At 33.4% G+C, this 19,883-nt stretch overlaps 4 protein-coding genes across 4 annotated transcripts; 1 reads left to right on the forward strand and 3 right to left on the reverse strand.

The window, feature by feature from the left end:
• Positions 1 to 1,738: 1,738 nt before the first annotated feature.
• LOC139089058 (peroxisomal membrane protein 11B-like) lies at positions 1,739 to 4,098 on the reverse strand. The gene is made up of 2 exons (XM_070638488.1): positions 3,827 to 4,098; positions 1,739 to 2,430 (listed from the first exon to the last, which is right to left on the reverse strand). The coding sequence occupies exons 1-2, from the start codon at positions 3,999 to 4,001 to the stop codon at positions 1,874 to 1,876; spliced, it is 732 nt and encodes a 243-aa protein (XP_070494589.1). The 5' UTR covers positions 4,002 to 4,098; the 3' UTR covers positions 1,739 to 1,873.
• A 289-nt stretch (positions 4,099 to 4,387) lies between these two features.
• On the forward strand, positions 4,388 to 7,639 carry LOC139089060 (palmitoyltransferase ZDHHC3-like). Its single transcript, XM_070638490.1, has 5 exons — positions 4,388 to 4,545; positions 5,387 to 5,736; positions 5,810 to 5,816; positions 6,293 to 6,315; positions 6,634 to 7,639. The coding sequence occupies exons 1-5, from the start codon at positions 4,465 to 4,467 to the stop codon at positions 7,031 to 7,033; spliced, it is 861 nt and encodes a 286-aa protein (XP_070494591.1). The 5' UTR covers positions 4,388 to 4,464; the 3' UTR covers positions 7,034 to 7,639.
• A 3,739-nt stretch (positions 7,640 to 11,378) lies between these two features.
• Positions 11,379 to 12,380, reverse strand: LOC139089057 (glutathione S-transferase 1-1-like). Its single transcript, XM_070638486.1, has 3 exons — positions 11,970 to 12,380; positions 11,661 to 11,828; positions 11,379 to 11,597 (listed from the first exon to the last, which is right to left on the reverse strand). The coding sequence occupies exons 1-3, from the start codon at positions 12,330 to 12,332 to the stop codon at positions 11,448 to 11,450; spliced, it is 681 nt and encodes a 226-aa protein (XP_070494587.1). The 5' UTR covers positions 12,333 to 12,380; the 3' UTR covers positions 11,379 to 11,447.
• Positions 12,381 to 14,258: 1,878 nt separating this feature from the next.
• Positions 14,259 to 18,446, reverse strand: LOC139089078 (uncharacterized). Its single transcript, XM_070638507.1, has 5 exons — positions 18,048 to 18,446; positions 17,664 to 17,985; positions 15,603 to 15,994; positions 14,641 to 14,808; positions 14,259 to 14,566 (listed from the first exon to the last, which is right to left on the reverse strand). Exons 1-5 carry the CDS (start codon positions 18,384 to 18,386, stop codon positions 14,417 to 14,419), a joined length of 1,371 nt encoding a protein of 456 aa, XP_070494608.1. The 5' UTR covers positions 18,387 to 18,446; the 3' UTR covers positions 14,259 to 14,416.
• Between the last annotated feature and the right edge of the window lie 1,437 nt (positions 18,447 to 19,883).

A 19,883-nucleotide genomic window follows, 5' to 3' on the forward strand; every position in this document is an offset into this window, starting at 1 on the left:
TTCTGCTAGTTCCATTTGTTGTTGCTCTACTTCCTTCTATAAGCAATTATGTAAGCATGCAGTTGCTTAACTTGGAAGAACTATCGTTCTTAAGCAATCGAGAATCAATAACAACACATCCAACCTCCAATAACAATCTTATTATCCTTTTTCTCTCTTCCTTTAAGCTCAGTAAATCATAAATCAAATGAACTTCATGCCCTCCAATATCAGTGCTTTTCATGGGTACCATTTATCCCCATTCATATTTATTTCGACTGCCATTAAGAATATTTACTTACAACTGCATATTCAGCGATTCATAAATGATAAATTACGCGTTAAAATAATGCGGCATTCGATGCTGAAGAACACGAAAATTCCCTTTTAGCCGTAAGTAGCTACAATATTTATTTAATCAGTTATTGTTGTACTTACTCTCGTGTTAAATGTCCATAAATTCAATTTTTTTACTCGTCTAACTTCCGACTTGTTTTTTGAACTTTTTTGAATCGTCGACGACTCGTGCGCATGTGACACACGTGTTGATTTCGGAAAAGCTCGACGAAATGAATGAGGAACAAAAATGCATTGTGTTGTAAAAACTGAATTTTTATTCTTTATATTCATTTTTTTCCCATCCCGTCACTCAAAACGATTATGTACAACAATTTTATGATATTTGGTTCATACCATTAAATGCTTTACCTTAATCTACTTTTTTTCTCCTTCGTCACTGAATCGGATGAATCAACAATATCATGAATAGAAATCTTTTCTTTGTTTACCTTTGTTTGGCAGTATTTTTTTATTATTTATAGCTTATGTTTATGGAACTAAATAAGAACACCTTCACAAAAATGTAATTTTATGTACAAAAATATGCAAAAATAAAAATACAGCAAATCCCACTGTCACCTACATTAGTGACAATGATATCTCAATTAACATAACATTTAACCCAAATTAGAACTCATTAAATATACAGAAAAATTGGCAAATTTATTCTCGAATGTCAAGAACTAATGGTGAACATACACTGGAATTTAAGAAGTTTTTATGGGCGCATTTTTGGAAGGATTAATCAGAGCTGGAGGTCGACGAGGATTTTGCATGGAAAAGTTGACTTGATTCCATATAAAATTCGAGTCGACTTCGAGCTCTGGCACTAAATATTGAGCATAAAATGTTTAGAGCAGTGATGGGCAACCTGTGTGCAGAGGTACACTAGTGTGAAATGCATCGAACTGCATGTCGTGTGCAGTATCGATCGAGGCTTACCACTAAGGTGCCTACAACTTTTTTATATTAAATTTGATTTAAAATTGAATTTTGAAGCAATTTTGAAATTTCTAGCAATAAAAATCTAATTAAATTGAGCATCTAATCCTCAATCTATCCTACTATGTATCAAAATCCCTTAAATTCCTATAATTTCCTACTAAGTGACAATCAACAAACGAATTAAATCATCAACTGTCTCGTTAATTAACCAACATACAGTAATCTACATTATAACATTATAAAATGCAACCAATCTGTCTGTCAACAAGTCAGACAAATGGCAAGTTAATCACTCACACAGCAGATCAATTAGCAAAGCTTATTTAAATAAATTATTGACACTAACTTGCTGTTTTGTGAGCAAATGAGCAAATAACATGATAATTAGTGTAATTGCTTGAGGCAGGGTTGGTATCTAAGATGTGAGAGTGATGTGGGTGGTGATCAGGTGCGTAGATGTTTCGAGAAAGCAAATGTTTCGAGAAACCGGAACTAGCCCACTCATCTGATACTTCATCACAATCACTTAGCTACCAACCCTACCCACAATATAAATATAAAACCATAAATCCCCTCCCAAAAATGCGCCAATTTACATAATAATCCTCATCTATTGAGGAATAAGCTTGCAGGTAGGATCAAGAATAACAATCAATCCCATCAGAGATGAAATAACACCAAGCAATCCAATTACACGTGGTTGCATCTTAATATAGCCTAAACCATTAAGTGGAATGAATAAATCACAGATATTTTTAATTGTATCAATTGTCAGGTGCTTGTACGTAACAAGAAACTCAGCAACTGATGATGCACAAACGGATACATCCTTCGCACAACGAATCGATATGAGTGATGATGTTATACAAGATGATAGACTCTTATATGATGTAAAGCTGGCAATAACTCGATTAATTTCATATATATCTCGTATTAAACTCATGACGATTGACACGACCCAATATCGATTTGACCGCAAGCTCCATTTCTGGGTATCAATGTTTTTAAATAATCCACTCCTCGACAACCATATTATATGATCGGTAAGTAGGAATATTGCCTGGCAAATTTTCGTTACTGTTATGGTGAATGCCAACCATGCGTCTGAATAATGGATTGATTTCAATGTTCCATAAAGTACTTCAAAACTTTTGCCAAATCTGAGAACTGGAATGAGAGATAAATCAGATTAAACTTGTGTCACAGATGATAAAAAGGATTCTTCAAAGGTCAAATGTTTTTATTTCTTTGACATTTAATCAGGGGTTTAAGGTAAATGAGATGCTTGGAAATTGGGATTGTGTGGAATAAGCTTAGGGATGTTCAGTTATTACGTTACGCAAAAATGAATTTTTGGATCTCAACACTTACTTATTACAAAATGTCAATACAAAACATTATCTTCAGTTTAAGCTGTTACAGACCCACATCTCCTTATAATGTAAACGTAATTATTGAACGATCCGCAAAAGCAATTGGCATAATTCAGTCTTTATTCTGTGATTCTAGTGTCATTCTGTAAAGACCATTTTGAAAGGACATGCATTATAAGGCACCGATGTATTGTACACTCCTGATTAGCACAAATCAATTAATCGATCCAAAATCCTACAGCAGACCAACGTGACTCTGAATCAGAGGTGGCATGACCATACAGGTCGATGAACGACTGCCGCCGATAGACACTACAAAGAACAAAAGGTGGCGATGGAGAGTCATTTTCCAACGACGCTAAGAATTAATTCCGAAATCAGTTTAAATACGACACCATGCCAGGGTCAAGCCAATCTGATGCTAGATTGTAGATTGATCAACCGACTTGTGCTATTTGGAACTGCTATCTCATACTATTTATAAACAAAGTATGAATTTTGGAATTTAATAAATATTTGGGTCATTTCTGATAACCCAACATAATTGTGCTTATGTTTACTATATTTGTATATATGATTTGAAGTTCAGCATCTTCAATAATATTTACTTAGTTGTCCAACAGAAGAGAAAACATGATTTGAATAAACAAAAGTAAGTTCAATGTTCATATTTTTTTATTGCTTCTTTTTGTTGATCATTGTCATGAACAAACTTAACTGTACTATCGACAAATTACGTCTTTATCAGGTATTGATAGCCAATTTCATTAATTCTTCATATTATCTTCATTCATATTCACACCAAATGTTCAATTTGAGTGGAAAATTGGCACAAGAACTCATAAATTTTGAAACATGATACTGATCCAAATTCTCACAGTTATTCAGTATTTCGCAAATTATTCATTAAATTTCCGATTCCTCAAATTACTTCCACTGTTGCTTATAAAGCGACAAATTTCCGAAATTCTATGTCGCATACTGAAAAACCTCATTAAATATTTTTCAAATTCTCATGAATAATTCATTAATTAAGTAGAATAAAAATGAGATTTGAAATTCCAATTTTCCATCAGAACGACCATAAATAAAATATGGCAAACTTATCAATTTCCCTTGATCTTGCCGTGCAAATAAAAGAGTCCAAACTTTAGACCTTGATAAATGTTTATTGTTGATAAGGCACTTACGTTTCCTAAATGAAGATAGAATATATTCTAAATTTTTCAATTGACTAATTAGTGCCACTTGAGCTTCATCCTTTGAATTTAACGAATCCCATATCGTACGACATGAATATTGTAAAAGTCTTGCGACCTTGTCCTTTCCGGCAACTTGACTATTCAGCTTAATTATCGTCTCCATTTGATTAACTTTCACTTAAACCACAAATTGACCTTTAGTCGAGAAATATTTGAAGAATTTTGTTATTTGTTGTTGTCCATTTGGGCAATTCCTGTGACTTTTTTGCGTCTTTACATCGTACGATATGGATTACACTGTAAAAATATCTATTGACTTTAAAATTGACTGTTTTTGAAAATTTTATGAATTAAAATTGTCGGAATTTCAAAAATTTATCAAATTTTCATCAATTTAGCATTGAAATATTTAAAAATCAACGAGAATTTTATTCAGAAAATTGAATTTTCCATTTTGATCTGGAAATTTCTAACAGTGTCCACATAAATGACGCAAAATCCACAAACATTAAAGAAAGTTTTGTATCGTATGATTCTTTTTTTCACAATAAAATATTTTAAAATAAATATTTTTTAAAAATACTGATCTTGTGATGATAGTTAAGTGATTATAAATTAATATAACAATGGAGTACGATTATTATCCATTAAAACGGCATGTTGATACCCACAATAGGATATTTAGAGGACGAATTTGGTGCATACAGGTAAAAATTCACTATAATTTAATTAAAAAAGAAATTTCTTTTTGATGCAGAAAGTCGCACGTGAATCATGAACTGGAATTATTATTTTGTATTGGAAAATTTGTATTTTTAAATCCAATGGGAAATTAGTGAGGAATCCCAAAAGATTTTTGACACATATTTTAATCTAAGATCCTGCTGTGGAAATTTTATTGAATGATTCATCGACATTGATGGGGATTAGGAGGGGATTATCAATAAAAAATGCTTCGATATGATAAGATGTGATGGGGTGGGGGTCTTGATGGAGGTTTTATAGGCTTAAGTGCAGTTAGTTATGTGAGTTGGCATTGAAAAGCTGACTTAGTTCAAGAAGAAAATGATTTTTGGCGGTTTTGTAGCTTCATTTCTGTTTTATGGGTGGAGAAGTTCTCGTTGACATTTCTTTTGAGTATTCAGACAGTGGCACAGTAAAAAACAAGAGTTGACAATGTGCTTCATACTCACGTGTCTCTCTCAGAATAGAATACTCGGGAATATGAGTAGTTTAACTATCAGACAATGAGTTTTCTCACTTCCGAGAGCCTTATTGCACTTAAAGACAATTCTCATTCATTGGAATTTTCATCCTGAACAACACAACGTCTTCACAAGTCCGCCGATGTGTCGCCGTATTAGTGATAAGACGTAAAACTGTCCTGACCGCACCATTATTATTGGTATTCTCAAAATCTTTTGTTTCATCCAGTAAGACATCAAAATAAAATCAGAAAACTAATTCCAGCGCCAACCAGAACCTTAACTACTTCCATAATCAACTACAAACAACTAATCCATCACAATTCTCTTCTCTTCCTCGTAGGACATTTGTGGTATCATCTGTGCCGTATTAACATGGTTTCTAATTGCCTATGCCGAATTTGTTGTCATGAAAGTTATGCTTTTGCCAAGTCCCTATTTTTACTACCGTTATATTAACATGATATTATTCAATTGTGGAATTTTCTTAGCAATATCAAGTCATCTTAAAACAATGTTTAGTGATCCTGGTGCTGTTCAATTGGGCAATGCAACAAAAGAGAATATACAGTTATTGGGATTGAGGGAGGGTGAAATAATATTTAAATGTCCTAAATGTAGTAGCATAAAACCAAATCGAGCTCATCATTGCTCCGTGTGTAAGAGATGTATCCTTAAAATGGATCATCATTGGTGAGTAACATACATTTTATGATGATTATAGTGGATTAAATTGACATACATTATTTTATTTGTTTATTTGCAGTCCTTGGGTAAGATATTCACATAAATGTAAACATAAACAGACCGAGCGGGATATGAGTGTTGATTAGCTACTGGAGATGCTTAAGTCTGGATGTGGTATTTGGTCTTTAAATGAATTTTGCTCAATTCTGTTGCTATGAACTCTTGATATTAAGATTTGTACAATATAGTCTTGAGATATGCATTGTTGGAATATTCTCAAGAGCCTTAACTTAGTTATGCATCAATCAATGCTGTCTCACCCCCAACGTCCCCCTTTAGTCTATTCCTAAACACCATTTCCTTTACAACTCTTCTAAACCATAACAACTTGATGTTTATAATAAATTTGCATCATAAACCATAATTTGTTCTAAACATAAACGCTAATGTACGTCAATAACCGGCTTAACGTGTCGCTCGGGACATAAACTCAATTTAATATATTAAGAAAAATATTTTTTTATGACACATACCATTATTTTCTCATTTCATTTACTAATAGGTTAACAATTGCGTTGGCGAAAGGTGTGTATTGACCTCTTGTAATAGTTTTGTTAGATTATGTTGGATGTTTTGGGAATTTTGAAGTAGTTTAAGGAAGTTTAGTCTCAAAATTTGAGAGAATTTTGAATGAATTCCTCAAGATTTGAGTCCATTGACTTCTATACTTGTTGTATAAGCCTAGAAAACTTGAAATCATTTGATATGGATCCCTACAAACTCCACAAAACTCAATTTAGTAAGGATGTCAGTCATTTAAGTCACAAAATGCCCAAAAATTCAATTTTCTAACAAAAAATGACCCAAAAAAAAATAATTAAACCCAAAATTTATCCATTTTAGGAACCAAAAGTATTTCGTGCTGTTTTGCTGTTATATCGCATTAATTTCAATTCATGCCTTATTCCTTTGTGTCAACCAATTTGCGATGTGCATTAAACACGAGTGGAAAGAATGTTCAACATTTTCACCACCGGCAACTGTCGTACTTCTATTATTCCTCATCTTTGAGGCGCTGCTTTTTGCAGTATTTACAATTATTATGTTAGGTACCCAACTCACGGCAATATGGAATGATGAGACAGGCATTGAGCAACTTAAGAAGGAGGAGGCAAAGTGGACGAAAAAGTCACGATGGAAAAGCATTGAGTCGGTATTTGGACGATTTTCAATACTCTGGATGTCTCCGTTTAGTGCTCCAAAAATTAAAACTAAACTTGAAGGATGCTTATATCCTGTTTAAGTAGTCAATAGACATATTATACTTTATACCGACCACATACACAACAACAAAGAAAAATGATACATTTCATTGTATTCAGGAGATTTATTTTACACAATTACACTTTTTGGATTGTCTCCTTTCGAGATTTTTTTGTAATTTATTATTTTTTGAGAGAAAAGAAAATTGAGCGATGCAAATGGATATTTAAGAATGAGGCTCTATGGCAATCAGTAGATGAGAATAGATTCGGTGCGGTGTATACTTTTGTGGATATTTCTTCATATTTTAACAGTTGAAGGCTTCAAAAAGTTTTTAATGCTGATATAATTTGCTGAATTTCATGTACTTAATGTTAAACAAATTTAAAATTGATGATGCAGCTTTTCTGTGCAGCACAATATTATTGCTAGAGTGCCGCTAAGCCAAAACGTGAAGTTGTCCTAATGACTAACTTACGGCTGATTTTAGCGACATCACTATTCGGTTTTGCTAATTTAAAACCACAATTTATAGCCTAAATCTGAAGATATTAACTAAGACTTGATCTATCAATGTGAGCTACACAAAGCTCCAAGCTTCGAGCTGCCAAATTCGTAGATCAAATATGATTACGTTAGAATTACATTTGACAACCTATTGTTTTATTTGAGCCGCTTAGAATAATGAGCATGAAGTCATGTAGTAATAAAACTCATTTATTGCTTTTACATTGACAATTGGTATCAGTTGATGTCTTCATCACCTTACATGTATGCGTTTTGTAGGCATACCAATCAATAAACTTCAAAAGTTTTGTTAAGCTTAGCGATTTATAGGAACTAGAGCTAAGTGGAATGACTTCAATTAGTCGTTCATATGTCTAGGTGTGAATTTGACATTTTTGGAACTTATTAAGATATGTCATACCGTGGCATGTGTCATATGATATGTCATTTGACATATTCCGACATATCATGTCAAGTTTCATAAATGATAAGTTTACAACTAGACATATGGTTGACTTATCGCAGCTTGTGTCACTCATGTTAGCTTGGTATATTCAAATATTGATGTTGATGCTACTTATAAGCTCTAACAAATACCTAATGAGTATCGTCACTGTCGGTTCGAAAGATGAACATGGCTTAGGACGACTTTAGAGAAACCTTATTAAAAAACTAAGAATAATACCAAGAACAAATATTTTTAAATCCAAATTTCCATTCAGTTCCAATTTTCAAATCCACAATAACTTCTGTACTCACATTTGCATCGCTCAAACCATAATTGCCAGTCATAGATGAGACTTAAAAATCATCATAAAGAGAAAAGATTTTAGCTTAATATTTTTGACTATTTAAGGAACACTAATGGACTATCCAAATTTAAAAAACAAAGTATTCTATATGATATGTTTAATAAGAATGTTTTTTCTAAAACTTGATTAAAAAAAATCAAAAAAAAAAGATGCTCGCGTTAGCCTACAAAACAATTATTTTTCGGTGTATTCATAAAGGAACTAAATTTTGTCGCTGATTGAATATTGCTGTAAATAAAATTCATTATAATAAAAAAAAATATTCAATTAAAAAATTCAAATTTCCAGTCTTAAATGTTTCTATTTCCAGTGCCTTATTACATAAATCGCAAAACCTGTTGATGTTAGTAAGTGATACCTTTCCGTACTCATATTGCACCAACATAATCCAATTGAATATTATTTCCATGAGTATTTTGCTTTGTTTTGCGCTCAATTTCTTCTATACGAGATACACGATTCCAAGAGACTGCAATGGACTATGGAGCTTGTCCGTTTAATGAAAGCAAAATAAAGTTAAAAAAGTAAGGAATACATTGGATTGTGGTGAGATTGGTGGAGCAGCAGTAGGATGTATTCAGGAAACCCACCTGGGTCTGGGAGGAACATTTTGAGGTCAGAATCCACTTGCCATTTTGAAAAATTTTTTAATTTGTTAAGGATTTTGGAAACCAACTCGACCACTCTGCATTTTTACCAGCACAAACCCTCCCCCTTAAATACCAACAATTTTAAAACCAACAATTGTAAACACCCAAACTGTCCACCATAACCATAATAATCCAGCTAATCCATAAACTGAGCGAGCGAGGAGAGAAAGTCGTGCCTTATTGTTGACTATTTGATGTCTAAATTACAATTCTGCTTTATGTTTTTGCGCCAGTTGTTGTGAGAAGAAAATGCCATGAATTCAGCAGTCATTGGAATATTTGTAGCCAAACAATACGCGTGGCGAATTTATTGTGGACTAACTTAATTTAATTCAAAGGTTTTGTGCATTATTGTGAGTAGTTGAGTCTTTATTGGCTAAGAACTTCAAATTCTTAAAAATTAAAATTATTTCCAGCATAAAAGATGAAATTGTCAGCAATTTTACTGACCATCTGCATACTCATCATATCCATTGAGTGCTACGATCCAACTGATAAAGAAATTGAGACAATAATCCCAAAAGAAGGAGATTTTGATGCATTTTATCCACGTGAGATGAACGGTATCAGCAATAGTGTCGCGAGAGCACCACACGCTCATGGAAGTTTCTTCCAACATCGCAATCCGGGTATGTAACATTTACAGTCTGACCTTCAACTTTACTTGAGACTTTTTTTTCCTCATTTCAGCTTTAGTCGATATTAAAAATGCAGCCGCATATGGATTCCGTTTTGACGGTAAACGACGCTTTAATTTTGACTAATTTCTCACGTCCAATAAAAGAGATTTTTTCCATGACTCATGACTCATACTCTTGCCTTTACGACATATACTCATGCCTTTATGGCCTTCATTCATTACATAAATTTTTTGCTGTATCTTTGATGTAAATAAAATACTTTTTTATGCTCATAAATAAATTGAAACTCTCTTTTTGATGAATTTACTGTAAGAAGCCCCTTACTGATTCTTGACCTCCTATAGATGATGCCTGAAATTGATTTTGACATTGCAAATTTTGAATTACGTCTTACTTTGGAATTTTTTAGTTCCAGAGCTCTAAGTCGACTTGAATTCTGTACGGTGTTGAGTCAAGTATCCGAGCGATCGGAAGCGGTAAACTGCATTTTCAGCTTGCTCTAGCCAGGAGTGTATTCAAAGGTATTAGAGCTCAGACCCCTCCCATTGGCTTTGTTCCTGAAGTGGTATCAAGACAACCATTAATGCCGTATCAACTGTCCATCTTACCATTAATGCCGCAGCGCAGCGATTCCCTAGACGCTGTGCTTTTCGGGATTAGCATAGCTGAATAAGAAATCCAATCTTCAATTTTATTTAATTCGGATAAAAAGGATTTATAATGAAATCAACGTAAAATCAATAATGATACTCATTTACAACTGCAAATCATTCAAATTGTGCAGTTAACGAGCTCATAAACTGTTTGTAATCCAAAAAAACAATAAAAATTATCACACTTAATATATATTTAATGATTATCACGAAATTTTCTGTCGAAAAATCCTACAAACTATACAAATCCTTGCAATATGTGATCTTTATTGCATCTCACGTCAATTTTGAGCTTTTTTGATGCAATACAATTTGAAAGAAAGCTATTGCATGATCATATAGTATAAAATGAGTCGAAATTATAAAATTTTAAGTCAAACAGATTTAAAAAGTGAAAATGAACAGTATAACTATAATTTTTGTCATTTTTGGTATTTTCGTTGCTGGTTTGTGAACTTTTAAATTTAATATTGTGCATTTTTCAATGAACTTTAGGAAGAAACTAATAATTTTCATATATTTTAGAAACCATCGCTGGAAGTGCCTCAGTATGTGCAGAATTCAACGATAAATTCAACATGTTAAGCGCAGACACCAAATCAGATATTATTGATCATATTTATGAAAACGAAAAGCTTTCAAATGATGCTCAAATTGCAAGCTTAAAGCAAAAAATTGGTGAATTATTAGCAACTGAACTACCAACTGCAGATCAAGCAATATTGACACATTTCTACAATCATGAAATTTCACCTAACGTATCCTCCGCTTCTTGTATCATTCCTTTGGTTTATGTTTCATAAATATATTTCCTTAATAAAGATATTTAATATTGAATAAATTTTAATTAAAGATTTTTGGATTTATTATTAAAAAGGCTGATTAAGGTCTAGGTGGATAGCAAGGGTGCTAGCTACTTGGAGCTTGAACTTATGACCTAATTTACTTAATACTTACTTTATTCAATTGCTCCACAGGAACACGTGAAGTCAAATTGTTAAATAATAAATGACCATAAAGGCAACAAGCATGCTTTAATGGAACCGAAAGACCACTACGGAATCTATTTTTATTACTTTCCAAAAAAGCAGTCTTTTTGCCTGTTAAAGTAACAACTCTTAGTATATTTAAAAGAATATTTATTTGAAATAATAAAATGCATTAAAAATATTCAAAATCAAAATCCACATCTCATTTCCACAAAGGCTCATCAATCATTTTAGCCATCTTATCAGCCAACTTCTTCGCGCCATCATGATTCTCTTGGAATCCCTTTAACGTTTTACATCGCTCATACCATTTATTCAATCGTGGATAATTTTTAAAGTCCGCACCCCAACACTGTGAAAAAATAAACAAACAATGTGTGAGTCATTGAACATTTTATTGTATGATAAGCAGCACCTTTATCGATTCAACGCTTGGTAGAAATGCAAAGTCAGCTAGTGTTAGTTCATCGCCGGCAAACCAATTTGAATTGATTAGAAATGAGTCGAGTGTGCTGAGAACGCTTTCAATGTTTTCGCGGACTTCGTTTGGGACTCGTTTGACGCCCACTCGAAGGATTTGATGCTGAAATGACAGATTTATAGCTTTGAGACTAATAAGATGCAGCAAAAATTACGTAGATGTGAATGAGACACTCTGATGGATTCGTCTAGTTCCTCTTATTTTTCACCATAAATAACTCTAAATCCCCAACTTAATACTCACCACAAACTGCTTCACAGCTGGATAAGCAGTCGTTGCATCGTAAAACAACCTCGAATCAATTGTCGACCTCTTCTTCAACTCAATTGGATAGAATGATGATTTTGTAACATTTGCTAAATACAGCATAATTGCCCGCGCTTCTGTCACCACATAATCATCTTCAGCAACATGTAGCACTGGAATTTGATGAAGTGGATTGATTCTTAAAAAGTTTGGAGTGTTTTGTTCGCCTTTAAATAAGTCAATGTATCTTAATTCAATGTCTATTCCAATATTTCTAATTGTCAATAAAACCATTTGACTTGGCACGCCATGGACATTGCAATATAGAGTTGCTGAAAATTTCTTGTTGATGCAATGCATTTTTTTTTTTTATTATTTTTAAGCTACACAACTAAGTCAAGTCGAAAATCACAAACGAATGCGATAAAATGGTAATAAACACAATAATTTTGTAACTCTTTTTTGTCCCAAAGCATGATAAGATATGGAAGATATAAGGAAATAGAATAAAAGAGAGAAACGTGTGCATGTACTCGAGTGTAAACAAATGATCAAGGCATTGTCACTGATTTTAATATTTTAATGGGTCCTGCACGATATTTGAGATTTTTTCTGGATATATAAGGTGAAAGGGTTCAGGAGCTTATCCAGTAACAAATCAGCAGTCAATAGAATCAATATGAGAGCTACTTCTACAATTTTCGTCCTCGCCTCAATCGCAGTCCTTGGTAAGTTTGCAGGTTCTTGATAAATCCTTAATAGAAAATATTTTTGTACTAATTTAGGAACTTATGGAGGATCTGACACATTTGTGGACCCAACTTTACCTTCAGAGTCACTAACAGGCTCCGCTTGCTCAGCTTATGTTGACCTGTATAGGAGCTTGGATTATTCAATAAGAACTAGAATGATTGACTTTATAAACAGCATTAGAGACTACAGTTTAAAACCACTTGTTGAGAACGTAAGGACTTTTCTACATAATGTAGCTGATGAAGTAGCTACATCGGAAAGTGATGAAGCAACTATAGAAAAGTTTATGACAGAAGATGTATATCAAGGAGTTTCTTCAATTTCTTGCTTTGTGGTTTATGAGCTTAATAATTTACCTTCTAGATCTTCCGAATCTTCTGAATCTTCTGAATCTTCCGAATCTTCCGAATCTTCCGAATCTTCTGAATCTTCCGAATCTTCCGAATCTTCTGAATCTTCTGAATCTTCTGAATCTTCTGAATCTTCAGAATCTTCAGAATCTTCTGAATCTTCTGAATCATCCGAGTCTTCCGAATCTTCTGAATCTTCTGAATCTTCTGATCCAGATCTTCTTATGGATGAATCTTCTGAATCTTCTGAATCTTCGAATCTTCTGAATCTTCCGAATCTTCCGAATCTTCCGAATCTTCTCAATCTTCTGATCCTGATATAGGCGATATTCAACCTGGTCCTGGTATTATGGATGAAGGTTTAAATCAATCTGACAATAATTAAATTCTATTTTCTATTGTATACTAAAAAAAATGAATTAAAATAAAGCTATGACAAATTCAATTCCTAAAATAAAATAACTAGATTAGTTTTTCATTTTGAAGGAATCAGGATAAATTTAGAAGCAACATAGAAATGCATTAAATTTTTAGAATGACTGATATTACAGGACAAATCACAATGGATAGGTTTTGATGGGCTGGACATGTTATAAGAAGGTTTTTGGAAGCTACATTCAATAAAGGTCTTCAAATCTGACTTAGTAGGAATCTGTCGATAGAGACAGTATTGTACTTGACATTGGGGATTCTCAGACAGGAGCCAGAGATACAGAAAGCTTCATGCGCCATCTGAGAGAAGCTATGGATCACAATTGATCTGTATAGTCAACAAAGAAAGTAGCTAAGTTTCTTACTAAGACATTTCAAGGTTCAGCTAAAGTTAAATATTGTGAACGCATTTTCGTTGTAATTTATGAACAGTTAAATAATTTAATTTGTGGATTTTGTAGTAAATTTGAACTATCCAGAGGTGAAATTCAAGTTTCGAAGTATCAACGAGTGATCTACAAGCTTAATTCGCTCAATAAAGACCATAGAGTCGACAGGGAGTATTGAGTCAACAAGGACCATTGAATCGACAAGCACAATAGAGTCTACAGGACCATAGAGTCAAAAAGAAGCACACAGACTTTTAGATAAGTCACTAAAATACAGTACAATTGGCTGTTACATAGAAATTCCAATAAATCAACAGAGATTCCATCCCTGGATCAAATCAAGAGTAACTAAAGCTGCTATATCATTTCAATATATGTTTCTTTTATTTATATACGTATAATCTACTCCAAAATTATGTGAGGTAAGAGATAACAGAAAGGTCTCGATAATAAATTATTTTAAAAAAATAAAATTTGAAGAACTTTGCTTTTCCGCATAAAAAAATCAAGTTCAAGTTTGTCACTTCCACAATGGTTCTTCCAACAATTTTGACAACTTTTCAGCCAACGCTTGACTTCCTTCTTGATTTTCAGAGAATCCAGGCAAGTTCCTACATTTCTCAAACCATCCATTAAGTTTCGGAAATTCTTTAAAGTTCACACCCCAGCACTGAAAATAAAAAATAATCACGAATCATTATCTATTTATAGATATATGATAGCACAGCAATAATCGTTTCATACTTTTATAGTTCCAACGCTAGCGAGTATCGCTAAATCGGCTATTGTCATTTCATCGCCGGCAAACCACTCAGACTTGTCAAGGAACGAGTCTAATGTGTTGAGTAAAATTTTGATGTCTTCACGAGCTGCTGATGGAACTTTCTTGACGCCTGATCGGAGAACTGGTCGCTAAAATTGGAATGAATTGAATTTATGAATTACTTCTTGTCTTGTTGCCCGTAATGAATGAAAGAAATGCAGTATAGCGTCTGAATTTAATTGGTATGTTTCAGGTACCGCTACTTTGCATATAAAATAACAGTATGAGCATGTAGCTTAAGTCGTTGTGTGCAGAATGAAAGGTGATTTAATCATACAAGTGATATTTAGGTCATAATCAAATTTTGGACATTTAGCTTAATAAGATTGTGAAAGAATTTGATTGATTGCAATTTTGGGGATGTATTTAGTGACTTAAGTATGATATGGAAGGTGTCTCTCGAAAGAAGGCTGATAATAGAAACAATACGGACAGTTGGCAGACGGAAACCAACGATAGAGCCAGTTTTAAAGGCATCTGAGCAAGGCTATAGATAACAATTGATCTGTATCCGACCAGCACAATTTAATCACTTGGTTGCCGGTACGTCGTCACTTTAATGGCAATACGTAAGGGTTTCGGGCTATTATTAGGTTATTTCTATCAAAACACAACCCGAACAGCACACAGTATTCGCTAAGGCACCGCTGCGTCATCGTATTGCCGGTAAACTCGAAATTGCCCTGACGGCATCATGATACATCTAGAATATACCGCAAGAATTGCTCTAGGTCTGAGGTGAGTCCATGAATGTTCTAAACCATTAAAAATCTTTTAATCTCCTGCTCCCACAAATTGATAATGATTTTGAAAGCGCCTATGACTTTCCAATACACATTTCACACGTTATCTCTTAATTTTTATTTTCTCCATAATGACTTACCGCAAAATTTTTGACAGCCACAAATGAGTTCGTCGCATCGAAAAATAATCGTGAATCAACAAGGGCACGTTTTTGTAAATCACTTGTAGGATATAGCGGTGAGTCAGTAAGACTTGCGAGATACATAATGATGGCTCTTGATTCCGTCAACACAAAATTTTCATGTACTAAGCATGGTACTTGATGTAATGGATTAATTTGGAGATATTCGTGAGTATTTTGGTCACCCTTGTAGATGTCAAGATTTCGAATATCAATATCAAGTGCCAAATTTCTTACAGCCAGCACAGCCATACGTGATGGCGGGCTGATGTAGTTATGGTATAAAACCATTGGCAATTTACGACTCATGACTAAACTATGTGAATATTTACAAGCAACTGAGAAACATACTCAACAAGTGTATTGCTGAGCAAGACATTTTCATTCAATTATCAATTTATTTATTTATACTCTAAATATAAAAATGAGCAGCAGATAAGATAAAGAATTTTTGGGTGAGTAAAGAAATGAGAGAAAAAATTGAGCAAAAAAAAATTGAGAATGGATTGACTTGTTTACAAAGCAATGAAAGAGAAACATATGCGTGAATGAGTCAATTAGCTCAATATGTACTGGAAAGAAATTGAGTTAAATGTTGTTTTGGTTTTGCAGGGGTTAGGTCTATGGCATTGATTAATTTACACCAAATCCTAAACAGCACAAATCGGTTAATCGATCATAAATCTAAGCCCAGGCCAACGTGACTCTGACTTGATGACGCATTCGACTTAAATTCAGATCCTGCTAGAGTTACACCAACCTGCCGGATTAGATCAATCGTACTAGTGTTATTCGAGCATTAGAGTGATCGTAAATTCGACATGTACTTCAAATTGCATATGCGCTGCCAAAAAGATCAATTTAAACAAAATCAAACCAGATCCAAAAATTTGACTAGAATTTTGTATGGAAAAGGGACTCAATTAGGAGTTTGTATAAAAAGAGTTGACTTTAGTCGACTCTACTGCAAATTAAATCCGAGTCGATCTCACGCTCTGCTTCAAAGCCTAATTCTGAGCAATAACAAACAAATTCATGATCAAGGTCGAGAATCTCTCTCTTTATTTGTGACAAAATTGTTTATGATTCAGTCATACATAATGTATACAACTTTTTATTATTTATTAGTATTTTGTTGTTTCTTTAAAATACGCAGTTGTCCACTTCCAGTCAAATTATTGTATGTACATAAAATTCAAAATTAAATCAGTGAATAAGTAATCAATTTATATATTGAGAAGTTTATTAAAATAATCGAAGATATTTAATTTGCATGATCCAATTATGCGGGATATTATCATACAGAATTCTTGAAAGAAACTATTTTACTTATTTCGTTGGCCATACTGATCAATTGTAATTCATGACCTCTCATTGATGTCGAAAACTAGACCAATCGCTGGGCAACAGGCTAGAGGCTATTGAAAGGCACATGGTGTAAAAAAGTCGGAGAATAGTCCACTCGAGCGTCAAAATAAGCTGCATTTCCGTCATGGTTTCATCAGAGCAACTTAGAGTCTAACCGTTAATAAATCGTCGTTTCTGTGCACTGATGAACACGATGTGCTTTACGAGAACAACCCTGTTTGAATCTAGTATGATGCTGGATTTTGTTCTATTTCTACTATGTGTCAAAGTCACATCTGTTCTCCTGTGGACACTATTATTCAAATTTTTCCACCATGTGCCATTCAGACAAGCTCAGCACAATTACACTCACCCGAAAACTCATTTAAAAAATTCGCAAACGCAACAGCCTTGAACTGAGAAGAGATAAACATTATCTTAATTGCCTTAATTCATTAAATACAGAATTAGGGCCAATAAATTATTTTTCATCTAAAGTATCAAAAAGCGATAGCAATTTTATTTAGAATTTTCTATAAAAAAGAGATTAAATTTCACACACGGAATAGAATCCACGCGTAGAATTGGAATGGAATAAACAAAAAATAATTTCAAGTGTCAATGTTATTCACAATATTTACTAATACAGTGCAATGTCCAATAAAGAATTTCAATATGTCTCAAATGGATTTCCCATTCGACTTTGATAAACTTCACCAAGCTTAATTGCACCTCTTTCATTCTCCTCGAATCCCGGCAATGACTTGCATATTCCATACCATCGATTTAAGTTCTGATGCCTAGACAGCTCATAACCGCAAGCTTTGATTTGTGCGACATTCGAGAGGATCGACAAGTCAGCAATTGTTGGTAAATCGCCGGCAAACCACAAACTTTTGCTGACAAAACCATCTAGAGTTTCCATAGATTCACGTATTTTAGCTTTAATGATGTCGGATGGTCGTGGTGGATTTGGTTCACGGAATATGGGTCGCTAAAAAATGTTCAAGGTCTTTAATTAAAAATTATTTTTAGAAAATGTCTCAAATTTCTCACAATAGCTGCTGCATTTCTCTCAAAAACATTTATGTCATAGTACATCCGTTGATCAATAATTGCACGTCGTTGAGCATCTGTTGGATATAATGTACTACCTGGTTGGAATTTATTAACTAAATATCCTAAAATTGCCCTCGATTCACTCAATATAAATCCATTGTCATCAATCACTGGAACCTGATGAACTGGATTGAGATTCTTAAATTCCGGCTTTAAATGCTCGCCTTTAAATAAATTGACAGTTATGACGTCCACTTCTAATCCTAAATTGCGTATTCCAAGAAGAACTGCACGTGAAGGAGGCGATGCTGATAAGTAATATAATTTTAGAACCATTTTGGCTGTCTTTGTTTCTCTTCGACCTTTTGGATTGAGCTATAATAACAAACTGAGAAGAATGTTTTGAAAATCGAGTTAAGGCTGAAGTGAGAAAAAGTTTTTGGATGTGCTTTTTGTGTCTTGGATGAATATTGAGCTTTTTGGTGAAAACTTGGAAGCTTTGAAGTTTGAAAATTATAAAGTCGTTGGAATTAGATGTTGAAAATTGATCTGTTTTGATGATACGTCTTGTTATTGATCAGATTGGATGCAGATCTACTTCTTGTTCCTTTTTATGATGAAATTTTGCTGATAATTTTGAAATCCTTAATATATCTAATTTTAGGATTCTTGGTATAAAGTCATTTGAACGTTTATGAAGGATAATGGGTTTTGGTAGGTGTTGGATCATTCAGTCATAAGCTGTTTCATGAGTTTCGCTTGGACTGAAGCAGATGTTTTGCCTGTAACCATCGGTTTTGGTTTTGATTCTCAAATTTTCGACCCCAAAACATTAATGAAGCCTTTCAACAATCACGATGTTGTCAAAAAGCCAAATTATTAGCTTATTTAATGCCGTTTGCAATTTAAACGTAAGTAACTAAACATTCAAAGAGCGAAGTCACAAAATTGAGCATTGTCTGTGCGGGAAATCTGAAGATATTACCGGAATCCGTCCAATAAAAATTTCGATCCTCGTTGATTTTGAATCCCTTATTTTATTTAATCCAGATCTATTGAAAAACAAAAGTTAATTCACAAAATTTGGCTCTAAATTTAATTAAAAACTCACTTTTGCAAAATATTGTACACAAAAATTAAAGGGGCAAAAACTACTTTCGTTAAATTTAACGAATACAATTCAAAGAAAATTCGAAAATAGAAAAGCCGTTAATTCAAAAATGATCATTATCCGATTATATAGATAGGAATCGAATCGATCAATTCGGTTCAATTAGGTAAGTCATTTAGGTAAGTTGGCTCATTGTCTCTTTGAAGAAAGGGTAAACTAAAGATTTCAAGGGGTCATGCAAAGGGTTCTGGCACTTCTGGTTAGAGACTCATTTGGTTCTTCAATATCTTTAATAGTTCCGTTCTTCATATCTTTCATTATACAAAAGCTTGACACAAGAACAAATTTTCAATTATTTTAATTCAAGGCATCAAAATAGAACCAAAATGTGGTCGCAAAAGTCGAACAGAAACAAGCAACCAAAAAAACTGCAAAAGGAAAATATTTAATTTAATCGAAATAAAAAGTCATGAGGTAGCACCACCGAGCATAAATAAAGTAGCGGAAAAAATGGGACAGCAAGAAGTCACGTTAATGAGATCATTAATTAAAACTTTTTTGTTCTGTTTTGGGGGTGATTTTTGTAATAATTTACGTAAAAAAATTTGTAAGTCCGTAAAGAAAATGACAATTTCAAGTCGTTGGCTTTAAATGTAAATCAAGATGTCATCGATCTTTTACAAATAGTTTTTTGGGAAGTTTTGTAAGTTCTATGCTGCTTT

The sequence above is a fragment of the Chironomus tepperi genome, unplaced genomic scaffold (assembly GCF_022539635.2).
Source record: "Chironomus tepperi strain 1889 unplaced genomic scaffold, CSIRO-AGI_Ctep_v1 contig_174, whole genome shotgun sequence".
Taxonomy (NCBI): Eukaryota; Metazoa; Arthropoda; class Insecta; order Diptera; family Chironomidae; genus Chironomus; species Chironomus tepperi.

Coding starts and splice junctions, on each gene's coding strand:
- LOC139089058 (XM_070638488.1), bottom strand. CDS start 4,001: ATGGAGACGATAATTAAGCTGAATAGTCAAGTTGCCGGAAAGGACAAG. Junction 2,431..3,826: donor TCTATCTTCATTTAGGAAAC/GTAAGTGCCTTA, acceptor CTCTCATTCCAG/TTCTCAGATTTGGCAAAAGT.
- LOC139089060 (XM_070638490.1), top strand. CDS start 4,465: ATGGAGTACGATTATTATCCATTAAAACGGCATGTTGATACCCACAAT. Junction 4,546..5,386: donor GACGAATTTGGTGCATACAG/GTAAAAATTCAC, acceptor TCTTCCTCGTAG/GACATTTGTGGTATCATCTG. Junction 6,316..6,633: donor AACAATTGCGTTGGCGAAAG/GTGTGTATTGAC, acceptor TATCCATTTTAG/GAACCAAAAGTATTTCGTGC.
- LOC139089057 (XM_070638486.1), bottom strand. CDS start 12,332: ATGCATTGCATCAACAAGAAATTTTCAGCAACTCTATATTGCAATGTC. Junction 11,829..11,969: donor CAGCTGTGAAGCAGTTTGTG/GTGAGTATTAAG, acceptor CTGTCATTTCAG/CATCAAATCCTTCGAGTGGG. Junction 11,598..11,660: donor CAAGCGTTGAATCGATAAAG/GTGCTGCTTATC, acceptor ATTTTTTCACAG/TGTTGGGGTGCGGACTTTAA.
- LOC139089078 (XM_070638507.1), bottom strand. CDS start 18,386: ATGGTTCTAAAATTATATTACTTATCAGCATCGCCTCCTTCACGTGCA. Junction 17,986..18,047: donor AGAGAAATGCAGCAGCTATT/GTGAGAAATTTG, acceptor AACATTTTTTAG/CGACCCATATTCCGTGAACC. Junction 15,995..17,663: donor AAATCCATTTGAGACATATT/GAAATTCTTTAT, acceptor ACACTTGTTGAG/TATGTTTCTCAGTTGCTTGT.